The 16,544-nt window shown below is 31.2% G+C and overlaps 4 protein-coding genes across 5 annotated transcripts in view; 3 read left to right on the top strand and 1 right to left on the bottom strand.

The window, feature by feature from the left end:
* LOC107451950 (LINE-1 retrotransposable element ORF2 protein) overlaps positions 1 to 16,544 on the top strand; it is a 68,210-nt gene that overhangs the window by 12,359 nt on the left and 39,307 nt on the right. The window lies entirely within an intron of this gene.
* Positions 1 to 16,544, top strand: part of LOC147815906 (uncharacterized) — a 58,662-nt gene that overhangs the window by 12,417 nt on the left and 29,701 nt on the right. The gene's annotated exons all lie outside the window — the stretch shown is intronic.
* Positions 6,898 to 16,544, bottom strand: part of LOC147815907 (uncharacterized) — a 29,212-nt gene continuing 19,565 nt past the window's right edge. The window contains exon 2 of the mRNA XM_087157730.1: positions 6,898 to 8,361. Within this exon, the coding sequence (XP_087013856.1) occupies positions 7,762 to 8,298 (537 nt within the window). The 5' untranslated portion in view covers positions 8,299 to 8,361 and the 3' untranslated portion in view covers positions 6,898 to 7,761. The remainder of the gene's footprint in view (positions 8,362 to 16,544) is intronic.
* On the top strand, positions 12,227 to 13,498 carry LOC147815908 (uncharacterized). Its single transcript, XM_087156651.1, has one exon. It carries the CDS (start codon positions 12,227 to 12,229, stop codon positions 13,496 to 13,498), a length of 1,272 nt encoding a protein of 423 aa, XP_087012777.1.

Raw genomic sequence — 16,544 nt, 5'->3', positions numbered from 1 at the left:
ATCTTAACCATACTTTTTGAGCGATTCAAGCCTAATTTTCAACAGTATCCTATCTTTCACCGACTGTAACTCAGCTAAACAGCAAAATCTAATTTTTTCAGTTAATTATAAGATATGTAAAATATTTCTTAAATTTTACAAATTTCTTTTTTTTTATTTGTTGTCGTGGGTCAATAAGGCAAGGGGGTGCGATTGTTCTTGCTTTCCAGTGGCACCATTTATTGCCAAGAATTCCACTTCTGCCACACCCATACGTCATTTCCGCTTATAAGGTGGACCCAATCATACATTCATTCATTCATCCACAGATTTTGTAATAATTTTGATCTAATAATTGTAGTAATACTGATCTGAAATGGAGAACGACCAATCACCAATTTAGTAGCCCCAGAGGTATTGATTTGTTATCGGAACATGGAGGACATACTGACCCAACAGATTTACCATGCATCAGTCACCATTTACTATGCGAGGATTCTTCTGTTCAGCTGGATTCGAACTCCCATTCTCACGAACGCGAGTCAAGCACCCTGTTAACAAGGCTATCCCGGTCTTTTTCATAGTTAAAACGTATGATCAGATGGCAGGATTAATCTATATAACTAACTTTTTTTCCCTCCATTAAATTGAAGCAAATCGCATGAAATGCAGTGTAAATGTGAACAAAGGAAATAACAGGAATCCATTTCTTTTTTCTATTACAGTAAAATCTCTCACACGCTGTTCGAATTTATACACGAAAGGAAATTCTCATTCTATTTCATTTCCATTTATCCATCCGGGTGTTTTAACAAAATTTGTGCCAAGTCACGAATATCTGAATTTGTGATGAGAAAATGGACAGTTTAATCGATTTCTTTGCAATTTATACTATAGACTTTCGAGTCTCTTTTTTTCCATCATCAAACTTTTTTTTTCTTTCCTTTCTCTTCTTTAATTTTATATTATACTCAATGACAACTGAATCGTCCCTTTTCTCAAAAAAGAATAAAGGGAGAGCTGTTTTATTCAAGATTAGGTTTTTAATAGTGATTTTGTTCGATTAACGAAAAACTTTACTAAAACAAACAAACATTTCTATTTAGTTTAAAAAAAGACACTTGTCAAAAATTACAGTTTTTTTTCTTCTTTACCCTAAGACGAATGTTTCAAAACAAATGATCACAATTGTATAGGGTTGTAGGGAATGAGTTGTTATCGACAATGTCAACCTTCATCTATGAAAAAGTACCCCAACATTGAATCGAGTTAATTTGTCTTATATACTAGTGAATTGGAATTGTATTTTTGTAGTGGTAGACACATTACAGAACTCCCCCACCAGAACTATAGCTGTAATAGAATTCGATGAATGGATACCACTAGTTGATTCATTGCAGTTTCGTGAAAAGCCGGGATAGCTGTATTAAGATCACCGTACTTTTGAGTGCTGATCGTGAGAGCTGTATTAAGTTCACGGTCATGGTTTCTCCTGTTTTGCCTTTAGCAGTCTAGTGAATACGTTGCGTTTGAACGAGAGTGAGTAGCAACAGCGTAAGGAGGATAATGTCGCAGTCGCAAGTAGCAAGTCAACTGTTTAATGTGGACCATCCATCGAAGTAGGCGTGTTCAAATCGAAGTGGGCGTTACTGTCAAGATAGCCGTGTTCGTATCGAAGTAGGAGTTTCGGTCAAGGTAGGTGTGTTCACATCGTAGTGGGCGTTACTGCCAAGGTAGGCGTATTCACATCACGTTCAAAGGTCACCAATGTGGGGAAAGATGTTTAGACAATGTCAACCTTCATCTATGAAAAGGTATCCCAACATAGATTCGAGTTAATGTGTCTTACATCACCGAAGAGCCATTACATTATGACCACCCTGCTAATAAAATGTAGGATCACCTTTAGCCCTCAAAACTGCTAGCACCCACCTTGGCATTGATTCCACAAGGTGCTGATAGGTAGTCTGAGGTATCTGGTACCAAGCGCTCACCAACTGGTAATGCAATTCCTCACATTGCGAGGGGGTAGAGTGGCAGCACGAATTCGGTTTTCCAAGTAGGACCACAAATGCTCTATTGGATTAAGGTCAGGGGAATTTGGGGGTCAAGACATGACTTGAAAGTCACTGGAATGCTCCTCGAACCATGTTATAAGGGTAAGGTTGATGCACCATGTTATAAGGGTTGAATCGCTCCATGACGATTCAACCCTTATAACATGGTACGTATTTGTATACGTACAAATGAATGTAACTAAAATGTATGTACATATGATTTTATCTAGTGCATATGTTCAGACATTTTAGTTTCACACATATATACATACAGTAGTAGTACAGTAGTAGTACACATGTACATACAGTAGTTGTAGGTATAAAATATATGTACGTATGCATATAGATAATAATTACGTATGTATGTGCAAATAATGGTAGACATGTACATTTATACACAATGAATATATGCATTTTATGCAAATATTTGTGTATCTAAAATGTATATCTATGTTCATGTGCGCATGTATATACAAGTACTTGTGTTTGTACGAACATACATACATTGTCTGTACAATGTATGTCCCATGCATGCATGTGCAATTTATTTATGAACAGTATAATATATGTATGCATGTACAATACAGGTATATCTGTAGGATGTACAATATAGGTATATCTGTAGGATGTACAATATATGTATATATACATGTACATGATATGCATGTTCAGTGTATTTATGTACATATACATAATATGTTCATGCACAATGTATGTATCCAAATATGCATAATACATTTGTGTACGATTGTACGTACATTTGGCGTATTTATATTTTACATATATTCATACATACATTCGACATGCATAACGTACGTACATACACACATTTGAGATGCATATATTGTACAGATGTATATACATATAGCGTACAGATGTATATTCATATAATGTACATATGATGAAATGAACATATAATGTTCATATAATGTACATATGTGTGTACATATACAGTACATATGTGCATAAATATATTGGGCATAATTCTTTCGTACAAATTTTGCATGTGTACATGCATGCTATCCCTATCTATGCATATGGTGCAATGTATATATGTCCAATGAATGTATCCACACATGCACAATACACGTATGTTCCATGTATGCATATCCATATGTACTATATATGCACGTACAATACATGAATGTATGTACATACATTGTACATGCGTACATACATTACACGTATACATATGTACATTACATTTATGTCTAAATATGTGTACAATGTAATAAATAAAATGCATCTAAGTTAACTTTTAATGACTCAAGCAAGTTAAATGACAAAATCAAACGATATTTAAATTTAGTTTTCAGCTTTAATTGTTCTATATCATTTTGAAATTCTCTGAATGAAAAATTATTTTCAGGTATTTTCATGAAATGTTTGACAATACAGATTTATTTTTTTAATATCATAATGCATGATTCATGGAAATTTTTTAAATGGTAAGAAAAACGGTAAATTTTATGTGTGGAATTAATATTTAGAAATTCAAAATAAAATTATCGTTTGCTTTCTAAAAAATATGAGGTCGAGTTTCATATGCCTCAGAATTAATTTTAAAACAAATTTTAATAACTTTACTCATATAAATTTTTTTAATGTATGCACAATGTATGTGTATATTGCAATAACATATATTTTAATGTACGCATTTATTTGTACATTACTTGTAATTATGTACATGTATACGTTGTATGTACATGCGTACATTGTGCATATAACTATTTTTTATACATCCATACATTACATGCGCATAAGTATTAACAAAGTATGTAGTTATACAAGTACATACGTAAGTTGTGAATAAGTACATACTTTGCGTGCACATATATCGATGTACATATAAATATGCATGTATACATGTACACATTTTATTTATGCAACTATGTGCATATATTGCACCTTTAAATAGCATTCTTATATATTGCACGTAAATACGTACAATTTTATATACATACGTACATTGTATATACGTGCTATTATCGTAAATTTATACAATATATGTACTTAAGTACATAAAAGCATGCAAACGCATAAACATTATTTTCATATACGTTCATACATACATTGTCTATGTATACAAAGATACAAAACATTGCCTTTTTGTACAAACTAACATACATGCGTACATGTATCATAAATGCATAATTATATGTACTAAGCATATGCGCATTGCATTAAGTATATTACAATATAATTATGAATATTGTACGTACAAACAACGTTTGTGCATACATTGTATGTATAGGAATTGCAAATTGTACTTTCATGCGTGCATAGATTCTATGTACATAAAAATATGTAAACACATGAATACTTACATAAAACATTTGACTATAGTATACAATCGTAATAACTTGTAATCGTATAGTTTGATTACAAGTAATCGCAATTACATGTAATCAAATTACATGTAATCATGATTACATGTAATCAGATTACTTGTAATCATAATTACTCGTAATCGTTTTTGTTATGATTACTTGTAATAGCAATTACTTGGAATCATGATTACAAGTAGTAATTGATTACTGTAATCAAAATTGTAATCATGATTACAGCAGTAATCAAAATTTTTTGAAAGTTGTAATCACGATTACAAGTAATTGATTACTTGTAATCGTGACTACAAGTAATTGATTACTGTAATCAAAATTGTAATCATGATTACAGCTGTAATCAAAATTTTTTGAAAGTTGTAATCACGATTACAAGTAATTGATTACTTGTAATCGTGATTACAAGTAATTGATTACATAGCTGTAATTATCTGTAATCAATTACAGTTGTAATCGATTACTGTAATCAACTGCCAACTCTGGAGGGTGGTCATAATGTAATGGCTCTTCGGGGTACTATTGAATTAGAATTGTATTTTTGTAGTGGTAGACGCACTACAGGGTGATATAATTTTGCAACTTTCCAACAATATGGGGTTTGGAAAGCAAGGGGTGAGTCTTGTAAAATTACTTTTGTTGAATGGGATTTGTAGGATATGTATAAGAGGATATGGACATTAGCTTTCACCATTTAAAAATAACCATCATTTACGTTATTTATTCTATTAGCAGCACTTTGCTATGGCAAGCGTTATCATGAATGACTAATGACCAACAGTATAATTCAAAGTAGCAATCAATATTCAACCAATTATTAACATAAATTCAGCGAAACAATATAGTACAACTAATCGAGAACAACAAGATTAATTACTAGCCACTACAACAATTTACCAATAGCATAATTCGAAGGAACAATATATACAAGCTAGAAAAACACTTCTAAAGTATTATCCTTTCATTTGGTTTTTCATTCCTAGTTACAAGTTAAGTAAGTTAGTTATAAATTTTATTCCTTTTGCATTCGAAGGAAATATTATGAAATTTTTTTAAAATTCAACTGAAAAAAAATCAAACCAAAATTTCAAACTGGTGCGGTCAACATTACGCGACAGAAATCACTTTTAATTATGTCCAATACACCATTGATTTTCAATTGTCTCGCAATAACTTTCTAAGTTCTTTTTAAGTTCATATTCCTTGGCTGAATTCCCAGTTGGCTGCATTCGCCTATAATTTTCTTCGATTGCGTGTTTCGACATGAACATTTAGTACTTTGTTTAAGTTTTTGGCTTTTAACTTAACAAGCATTTTTTTTTCTATTTAACCGAGTGCATTACACTTTTTATTGAATTTTACTTTTTCAGCACTATTTTTTTGTGACCATAGCTGTCGCCGTTTCAAAGGGAGTTAAAGCTTCTAAGTTGACACCCGTTCGCACTCCAAGAAAGATTCAAGCATTTTAGGCCACCGCTTGGCATTATTGGCGAAAACCCTTAAGTCGAGCCAACTCTATCGCTAAGTTGCTTTGCTCAACGCTTGTGAATGAAGGATTAAAAAAGTATTATACATACTTTAAGAACTTGTACTTACTAAAATATTAAAAAAATAATGAATTTAAATTTTCCGATATTAAAATCGGTTTTCTTATAGCTCAATTTAAACAAAAAATTCTTCCTCTCGTTTGATTTTTTGTTTTACAGGTATTTTTGTAATGAAACACGATAAAATTAATACAAAATTTAAACCAATTAATAAAATAGTTGAAAATTACTAGTTATTTCTTCTAGAAATAAGAATGAAAGAAATTAAAATTGTTTTGTAATAAGCCAACCAAGTTTACCAATTTATTAAATTGTATATAATTATTCTTAAAGTAATTTGTAAATGAAAATTTAGTTATTAGTCGAATACAAAAATTCTGTACAAAATCTTTATGAAATGCACTTATTTTGCAGGTTTCTTAAAGAGTGCTTTAGGTTTTTTGAAGGGAATAAAAAACTTATGTTTCTCTACATCTGTTAATAAGGTTATTTAAAGGTTTTTTAAAGCACGTTTTAATTGCGTGAATTTTTGGTAAAGGTTTTCTGCAGAATTTATGCTTTTCGTGAAACCTTTATTTGATCTACAGATATTTTACAGGTTTCTATTAGAAATTCGAAAGTTCTCTGAAACCTTCCTTTTTTGAGCAATGCCTCCTTTTAGGCCTTTTTTTTTTTACTTTTTCGGATACAATTAAATTAGATATATCCAATTCATTGGTGTTTTTTTTAAAATTGTCTAAACTTTAAAAGTTTTTCGGCAGCATTTGACAGAATTTTCAAATACATTTCACAGCACTCTTTTATTTTTTATAAAAAGCATAAAGATTAATATTTTCTAAGTTCTTAAATTAAGTTAATAAATTATTTATTAATATTTAAATGCATTTCATTTTTTCCATTTAATCAACAAAAATTATGTGTGTATGTGTATTTTTATTTTTATTATAATATTTTGAAAAAAATAATTGAAAAAAATCTTTATTACGTTTTATTACAATTTGCAATAATTTAGCAGATTTTTATTTTTAACAAAACTATAAACTGAAACAAAAATCTATAATTTTTTTTTACGATTAACCTGCTATTTCATAATATCTACATTTCTTAATACATATTTTAATTTCTTAATTTTATTACTATAGAATTAATGTTAAAAGAAAACCGCTAATTTATGGGTAGTTGGTGTATTATGCAACAACCTATATTGCCATTGCCATTTGGTGGCTGGGTGGAGCAGTTGGTTTGTCGTCGGCCTTCTGAGCCCAAGTCTGCGGGTTCGATCCCCGGCCCAGACACCGGATTTTCGGGATGGAGAAAATCCTCAACGGCCATGCCGTATGATTATGCGGCATGTAAAATATCCCTGTAGTGCCTTACTGGCTCTTGGCATTTCCAACAAAATTAAATTCCTAGTGCACTTTAGCATCCAAATAGAGTCTCGGCAATGCCATCTAGTGTGGCAGAAACCAGACTTCTAAATTAACATGACCAACGGTATCTCACCCATTGTGGTGGTCCTGAAAGAGTGGATACCACCTCTAGAGAACGCACTAGGTCTGCTTATCGGCAAGACCGATTGTGCAGTTCATTGGAAATGAAAAAAAAAATATTGCCATTTGGCGAAAGGCTTTTTGTTACGACATACTCAGAAAAACTCGCCTCTTTTCTACGTTTGAGAGGGAAATGGGGGGGGGAGGAATTCGGGGAATTGAATTGAATTTCTTCGAAACACGGGCAAGTGAGGCATTGTTTCAATTGTAATTTTTCATTTCGAAATGAATGAAATACACCGCTCATGAGACAACTACACAGAAATTTTATTCCCAAATATTGCAGTTAACAGTGATTTACTATGCATTTTGACAAATCCTTTCCTTTTAAGAGGTTAAAATATTCCGCTGCCTTCTCATCAGTATCGCTGACAGCCTCTAGCTGACTTCGTAGTTGTAATAAAAATGGTTCCTCTCCGTAACAACCATCACAGTCACTTATAAATCGAAGAAGTGGCACTTTATCCGATAGTAATAATCGGGCGTAAGTCATGTACGAGCCGAAATAAAACCCACTGCGTTTCTCATACTCATAAGGACCAAAATATGGATATTGTTCAATGTCCAAGCAACTGCTGTATCCCATACGAAATTTTTTCAAATTTTCGATGTCCTTGCATTCACATGTATAATATTCCAGAACAGGAGTGAATGTGTGTAGATGGGAATCTTCAATCGAATCTTTCGTCACGAAGTGCCACATAGAATCGTTCCCCATTCTTCTCTTATAATGTTTCCGTTCCCCTTCAGGTATTTCGATTCTTTTTCTTGTAGCACATGAATGAACCTTGACATTTTCATAAACAACGACATCCAATCCCATGTTATCTATAAATGATACTCTCAAGATCTAAAGGACAGTTATCAAAGCTGAAAACCTCAATCCCTGAAAAAAAAGAAAAGAAATTTCTAAAATAGTATTGGCTTCTAGGATCATACACATCAATGCATAAAAGATGTTTAGCATTGATTATAATTTTAATAACTAATCAAAATAAATAATTAATAGGGGAGAGTGGGGTCAATTGTTACAGGGTATGATTGTAACAGAGCAGAAATTTCGAGTGTCGGCTTCTAGATTTGGTTCCTAGGTGGCGCACAAGGTGTATTTAATAAATCTACATGTACACCCCTGCTGGCAACCATTTTTATGTACTTTTGAAAGAGTTATATCACAAAAGATATTTTCATGCTACTTAAGCACTTTTTTGGTATTAGAATATTATATTGTAACAAAGTAATTTTGTTTAAACAAATAAAAATTATTAACCGAATATGTAAGTGAACACCTTAGTTAACATTTAAGAAAAAAGATTAGTTTTGTTAATTAACTAGCATTGTTTTTAACAAATGAAGCTGAAATGGCGTCTTGGGAACGATTGTAACAATAAGTAAAGGGACGATTGTAACAGCTGAAAATAAGTAATCTTATGTTAACAAACCATTACTTAACTCTTTAAGAACCACCAATAGTTTCCTATATCATTTATATTATGTTGCATATGCATTATTTAATTTGTATATCACAGCACTATTTAAAATTTTTAACCCCCTAAAGTTAAAAGTTTAACCCTTTAGGTCTCTGCTCATTATTATGTTTACTCCCAAAATATCACTACTATTTTGATCAATAAAAAAAATATATCACAACTATGATAAAATGAATTAACTATGCTTTAGTTGAATTTATGAACTGTTACAATTGATCCCGTAAGTGGGGACAATTGTAACAAGTGCACGACTGTCAAAAATTGTTAATAACTAATATAATAACATTTAAAATAAGGTATTTTTTTCTAGTAGAGGATAGTCTACTTTACGCGTCTGTCAATTAATACTAATAATATATTGGATTTTTTGTTAGTTAAAAATAGTTAAATAAAAAGTGTTACAATTGACCCCACACTCCTCTGCCGATTAATAATTATAGGAATTCATTTAATATCTACATAACAATCGATTAACATTTAGTTAATAAAGAAATGCATAAAACAAAAAAAATATGCACCAACATGCACAGTAAGATATCGAGTGCATCTAAGGTGAATGTGCATGTTCGAGTGCATCTAAGGAGAGAATGTTTATATCACCTACGTCATAGCAAGTGAAAGTTGAAGTTCATTTCGAAGGATGGGAGCTATTGCCCGACCGCCGCAGATGTATGAAAACACACAAAAATGTCATGTAACTTATCATTAGCGTTTGTTCATTCCAGAGCTATACTCTATATGAAATATATATCTAATTTAAAATAATCGTTAAAAAGATAATCAAGAGCACCTTTTCCCCAATTTGTTCGCTGTGGAACCCTAAATGATTAACCTTATTTTGGCAGAGCCCAGAAACTCCATGCATAAATTTCATTAGCGATGGTCAACCTATCAATTAACGTAAGAATATTAAATATTTATTTTACATGCAATGATCTAAATGTTATTCATCATTTCTTTAATAAATAGTAAATTAATGAAGAATGTTAATTTTTTTATCATATGATTTTATCAAGATTATCTTAAAATTGGGTTTTTTGTCAGACAATTAAATTCACAGGTCTAAAGCTACATTTAGTCTAGTTCTTTATTTGGTTTTGGTGCATGCATAAACAGAAAATAAATTCTGAAATTTGGTTTGAGTTAGAAAAAAAAAAACGAAAATAAACGCAGAGAATGTTTATCAGTGAAACATACTCCTTCATAGTTGAGTTTTCTTCTATGTGATACGAAATACTAATGCAATTTTTTGCAAATGTATGTCCTATTCATATTTCATTCTTTATATTGCAATTAGAAAAAAATGATTGCTTTTTCGTTCTACATAAAAATTTTAATTAAATAAAATTTCGCAAAAATAACGAAATTATTAAATAATTAATGGATTACTAATTCGACACAAATTAATTTACAGGTTTCCAAAATCAGTGAAGGCCTGGTTTCTTAGGACAAGCGCCTTATCTAGGCGTCAGCGGGACGTCAACGTCTCACTGACGCCAACAAAATACTGGTTTGTTAGCTTAGGGGCCGTTCAAAAAGTACGTACACAAAAATGGAGAAATTTTAAACCCCTCCCCCCCTTTGTACATTACCGTACATAAGGTCTTACTCCCCCCCCCTTAGAGTACGTACATTTTATTAGTCTACCCCCCTTTTTCATAAAAATTAAAATAATTATGTTTTAAATAAAATTAAATATTTACTTAAGGAGGGTGTAGGATAAAGTCAAATTTAAATTTGGTGTATGTTTATAAAGTACGTACTTTGTATAATACCTCCCCCCCTCCCCATCGTACAAAACCGTACATAATAGCAAATCCCCTCCCCCCCTTCGGGATGTACGTACTTTTTGAACGGCCCCTTAAGGCGTGGTTTCTTAGCGCCTTATCTGGGCGTCAGCGGAAAGTTGACGTAGAGCTGAAGCCAAAAAATACTTTTTTGTTAGCTCAGCGTGAGCAGTCGGTTCAACGCAGACATTATCTCTCATTACGCATGCGTTAATAGCCTAAACAAATATTTATTTTGAATTTGTATTGATTTTGTTATTGTCAACCAGTGTTTTAGAGAACAAATAATGACATTGTCCAAGAAAAAACACATTATAGCTGAGCTAAATGAAGAGTGCTATGTTTAATGAAGAAGCTATGTTTAATGTCAAACTCAAAATCTTGGCTGATTTCAATGACTAGCCCTTGATTCCCACATTGACTCTGATTGAGACTGGATCATTCCATTTATTTCAAAGGTGGGAAAAGTAGAAATTACTGCGCATGCGCCGGATTTACTCTCACCAGGGTTGCCATAAGTAGTATTTTCAATAATACGTATGGTAAGTATTGTGTCACTAAAAATTAAAGATAAATAATTTTAATAATAAAATATAAAATAACATTTCTATATAGTATTTTTTTTAAAAAGTGTTGTACAAATGTTTTTTTTTTTAATTAATTTTTATATCAAAGAGAAGTGCCACTCTAGTTTTTTGAAGTAAAAAGCGATTTTTGAAATAAGACTACTGGATACATCTCGATTTTTACAGTGACCATGATAAACTGTTAGATATGGAAGCCACAAACTAAATGCAAATTATTCAAGCCTGGCGATGTTTTAAATAGCAGTCGCCGTGGAAATCAAGCTGTACCACTAACCGTTCGTTTTGTACTAGTCACTTTATCTAGTGATGATTGTAAGAAATAAAAGTTGATTTATTCCTAGTTTGTAGATTAGAATGTAATATAACTTGCTTTTTGTGCTACCAAAACAGACTTTACGCTTTTTCTTCCTATGTAGAATATGTTATGAAAATGGGATTTTTTTTTTAATGTTTGATTTTCTATAAATTTGTTATAAATCATTTACAATGCACAAGAGACATTTATGATACACACAATTCTTTTTAGACAAAATTGTTGATTTGAATCTTTGTTACTACGCGTTCACCTGAAGTTAAAGTGCACAAAAGGGAAAATATAATTGTTTTTCTATTTTAAAATTATTTTATTCTTAGTAATATATCCTTTTATTTTATCTTTCTAATAGTATTATTATCCATTTAATAGCATTTTATCCTTTTAATATTATTTATACTTCCAAATTACTGCAGCAGATGGCGTTCAAAAATATGTAGTATTTTATGGTATTTTTTCAGATAAAGTTGTAGTACTTTTTAATTTCAAAGTCTGGCAACCCTGACTCTCATGTTCTCATCCTTGGCTATCAAGTTTATACATAACGCGTTGGTTTGATTGCTAACATTGTGCTATGTCCAATGATTTTAAAACAAAAAGGCTCTTTTTAGGGCCACCTTCGGAAAACTATGTTGACGACACGGAACAGAACTTAGGTAATGAATTTATGGATACGGATAAAGTATTGATTTTGGAAAATAATGTTGACGACTCGGAACAGAACTTGGTTAATGATCACATGGATAAGGATAAAATATTGCCTTCCGAAAATAATATTGACAACATGAACTCGCAAAAAGTGAATAAATTTTCCTGTGCACATTGTGTTCAAACTTTTTCCAAAAACAGTAATCTACGCCGGCATGAAAGAAATGTTCACTCTATAAACAATGCAACTTGCAACCAAGTTTGCGGTCTATGCAGTTTAAAAACCCGAACAATTATAGATCTCCATAATCATATAAAAACGGAACATCCTGAAATTAAATTAACTTTTCATGATAAGGTATTTTTTTGTCAATCTGATTTTGAACAGTGGAAAAGTGACATCGAGCAGCAAACTGTCTCTTCTTTTATCTTAAAAAACTCATTACTAAAGGAAAATTCAGAAACTCGGTATTACAGATGTCACAGAAGTGGTATTTACAAACCTTGTGAAATAGAAAGGAAAAGACGTTCGAAATATACAGGATCTATAAAAACTAGCATCACTTGTCCAGCAATGATCACTGCTACTAAAGAAACTGTTCACGAAGCTACTCAAATTACTGTGCAATATCAATCAACTCATGCAGGTCATAAATGCGAAGTAGGAAAACTTCCCTTGCAAAAAGAAGACCGTGCAACGTTGGCTAATATGCTTGGTGTTGGGATGCCAATAAGTGTTGTGATGGACAAAATTCAAGCCAAGTTCTCGCCAACGAAGCGATTAGGACTTACTACACGTCAGGATATTTACAATGTTGCTCAAGGTTTTAATGTTAGCAATATTATGCATAACGATGATGCTATGGCAGTTGATATAACTGTGAAGAAAATGATGCAGGAAGAAAGTAATCCTGTTCTAATATACAAGCCGATCGGTGAAAAACTAAATCAATATCCAGGAATTGAAGAAGAAGAATTTTTGCTAGGAATAGCCACTGAATCTCAAATTGAGTTAATGGATTTTTATGGAAAAGAGTGCATCATGTTAGATGACACCCATGGCACTAACCAGTATGGGTTTCACCTAACTACAATTTTAGTCCATGATGAAAACCACGAGGGTTTGCCAGTAGCAATTTTCTTCTCTAAGAGAATTGCTTCTGAGAGTTTAGAACCATTTTTTGATGCTATTAAATAAAGATTGTCAAGTTTTGTAACCCGTGTCATGATGACCGATGACACAACAACATTTTTGAATGCCTGGGTGAAATCTTTTAAAAACGAACCGCGTCATTTGCTATGTTCCTGGCATGTTATGAAAAGTTTAAATAAAAACCTCAACTCCAAAGTAAAAAATGAAGTGGTTCGAGAAAACATGAAAAAAGACATGAAGCTGATAATACATGAATTGGATGAAATTACTTTTTCAAAGCTAGCTGAAAACTTCTTTGTACAATACAAAGAGGAAGAATCTTTTCTCAGCTATTTTCAGGAGTATTACATGTCCAGAGCAGAAAAATGGGCATATTGCTTCAGAAAGGGTTTAAAAATAAATACGAATATGAAGTTAGAACGGTGGCACCGCCAAATCAAATATGAGGAATCTGGCGGTGTAGTTATGAAAAGACTGGACAAATCCTTACAGACAGTAATGAAAGCAATGGCAAAAAAACTTCTCAATAGGGTTATCGCCATTGAACGCGGTAAGCTGACGAATCGCGTCAAACTTATAATGAAACGCCATTTGGAAAGCACTAAAATGGATGCCAGTATGTATTCAGCTATGCAGATGAATGAGGGACAGTATATCGTATCAAAAGAGGAAGATGGAAAAATTTTTACATATGAAGTCGAAAAAGAGAGCAGTAGCTGTAGTTGCACTACTGCATGCATAGATTGCAATATATGCATTCACACCATGTCGTGCAGCTGTGTAGACTTTAGTATAAGATACGTAATCTGCAAGCATATTCACTTTGTATGCCAAAAATTTAAAAACGTGTGTAAAAAAGTCGAAGAGGATATTTGCCCTAGTACATCCCAGGAGAATATGCTGGTTATTGACGATGACGAAATTTCTAAGAATACTGAAAAGAACATTATTTTAAAGCAGATGAATAAAAAACCTCGGAAAGACATGAATGAGAAAAAATTAGCTATAGAACAATATTGCAAGGATATATCTAGTGATGCCCAATCCATTCAGTCATTTGAAAATTTACAGCAAATTGAAGATGGTTTAAAAAATATTCGTGCTCTAATGCAAGCGTTTAACAATTCAGAATTGCCCACTTCTGAAGAATGGAAAGCTATTCCTTCCAATAAAAAAATATATCCTCAAAGGAAATTCAAAATTCCCAAAAGAAAACAACAACAAAAAAAATAGATAAAAGGATAAATGAACTCAGAATTCAATATTTTTAACGCAATTCCTTTCTACTATATGCTTAATTTTATTTGCATACATTTAAACTACTTTTATAATACTCATCATTAAACAACTGTATGACCTTAATCTTAAACCTTAATTTCTTCAAGCTTGTATCCTGATGAAACTCTCCCCGAATTTTCTGCAAATAGGCTATTTTCTTATGATAGTAAAAAGAAATGAAATCATTACACAAATTTCTCAATTTTTGAAGTAAATATTTTGGTTCGAAATTTTTTATGCAAATTTAAAGTAGCATTCATGCTTAATCTTTTTTATTCTTGGCTTATTTCTTGCAATACATTTTTTTTTCATTTAGCACATAGCCTATTACTTTCATCTTTCAAACAAAAGATGAGAATATTCTCATTTCGGTATTTATGATTTTCATTCATATAATATGAAATATATAATTTCAGTATCTATTTCAGTAAGTCAGTGAAATTGGCCAATAACCAAGCGAAAGTGCACGGTTTTTGTACTGGCAATTAATTTAAAAATAAAAAATAGCTGTTTCCTCCTTGTAGGCTTTAAGTTAACCAATTTTTGTGATTATTTTTTTAGTTTCTAACATGACACGGTTCAGCTGTTGACAATAGGAAACAGCCAGCCATTTTAGTATCAGTGCTATTGCGGAAATTCTGCCAAAAAAAGATACTTATTCGCCATTATTTCGTTAAGTTATTTGGTAACTTTCAAATTTATTTTTCATAGTAATTGATCATAAAGAAAATACAAATATAACTTATTCATACAAAAAATGAGAAAATATTTAAATTTGAACGACAGACAAAATTATTTTTTTAAATTGGCGAAAATCGGCGGCGGATAATGCATAAAAGTAATTATGGCTCTTTTTTGCTGCTGGTGAAATAATTTTAATAGGTTTTAAAACTCAGATATTCCATGAATGGTGATGATTTTTTTTCCTGATCTTTTTTTTCAAAACTTGGTGCATTAGAATAATTAAGTGAAAACTTCAAATTTTAAAACTTAGATAAGAAAGGTATATGTTATGTATTTTAGTTACAAGTAAAAATATTTATTTTACTTACGCTTCAAATTCATAATTTAATGTGATAGCGCCATCTTTAATCTGTGTGTCAAACAAATTACTTATTGTTTCTATTGGAAAATTATAATATTCTTCATATTTACTATATCATTTCAGATTGTTGGTGAAAATTATCCATTTATAAACTTTTGTGGCGTTATTTTCATTTTCTTGAGGTAATCTCACTAAATAAATGTATTTGAACTCTTTTGATATTTTTCTTTCATAAAATAAAATTATAATATAAAAGTATAATTTCTTTCATAAGATAAAATTATTATTTTATAAAGGTACTTATCAATTAAAGGGACCATGTAGCCATGTTCCGTATGTAGCCATTCCCCTGTAGCCATATATATATATATATATATATATATATATATATATATATATATATATATATATATATATATATATATATATATATATATATATATATATATATATATATATATATATATATATCAATGTTCATATAGACGAAGATATGTGAAAAAAAAGTCGCCAACATAGTTCCTAAAATCAATTAGTACCAAAATCACTTTTGGGCTTTACACTTTGTATGCGCATAAGGATAATGGGATTTCATGTTTTATTCATCTTATTCCTGTTGGTGGTTCTCTACATTATTAGCACATGGCAATGCAATAATATGTATTTAAAACTTCTTCTGAACAAAATGAAGATAGAAATAACGTTTAATTTAGCATTTTTATGTAATTAAATATATCTGTTAATTGCATAAGAAATTAAATTTTAAAG

Source organism: Parasteatoda tepidariorum, chromosome 2 (genome assembly GCF_982258835.1).
Source record: "Parasteatoda tepidariorum strain Cologne lab strain chromosome 2, Ptep-v5.0, whole genome shotgun sequence".
Lineage (NCBI taxonomy): Eukaryota > Metazoa > Arthropoda > Arachnida > Araneae > Theridiidae > Parasteatoda > Parasteatoda tepidariorum.
This window is presented reverse-complemented; position numbering and strand designations above follow the sequence as displayed.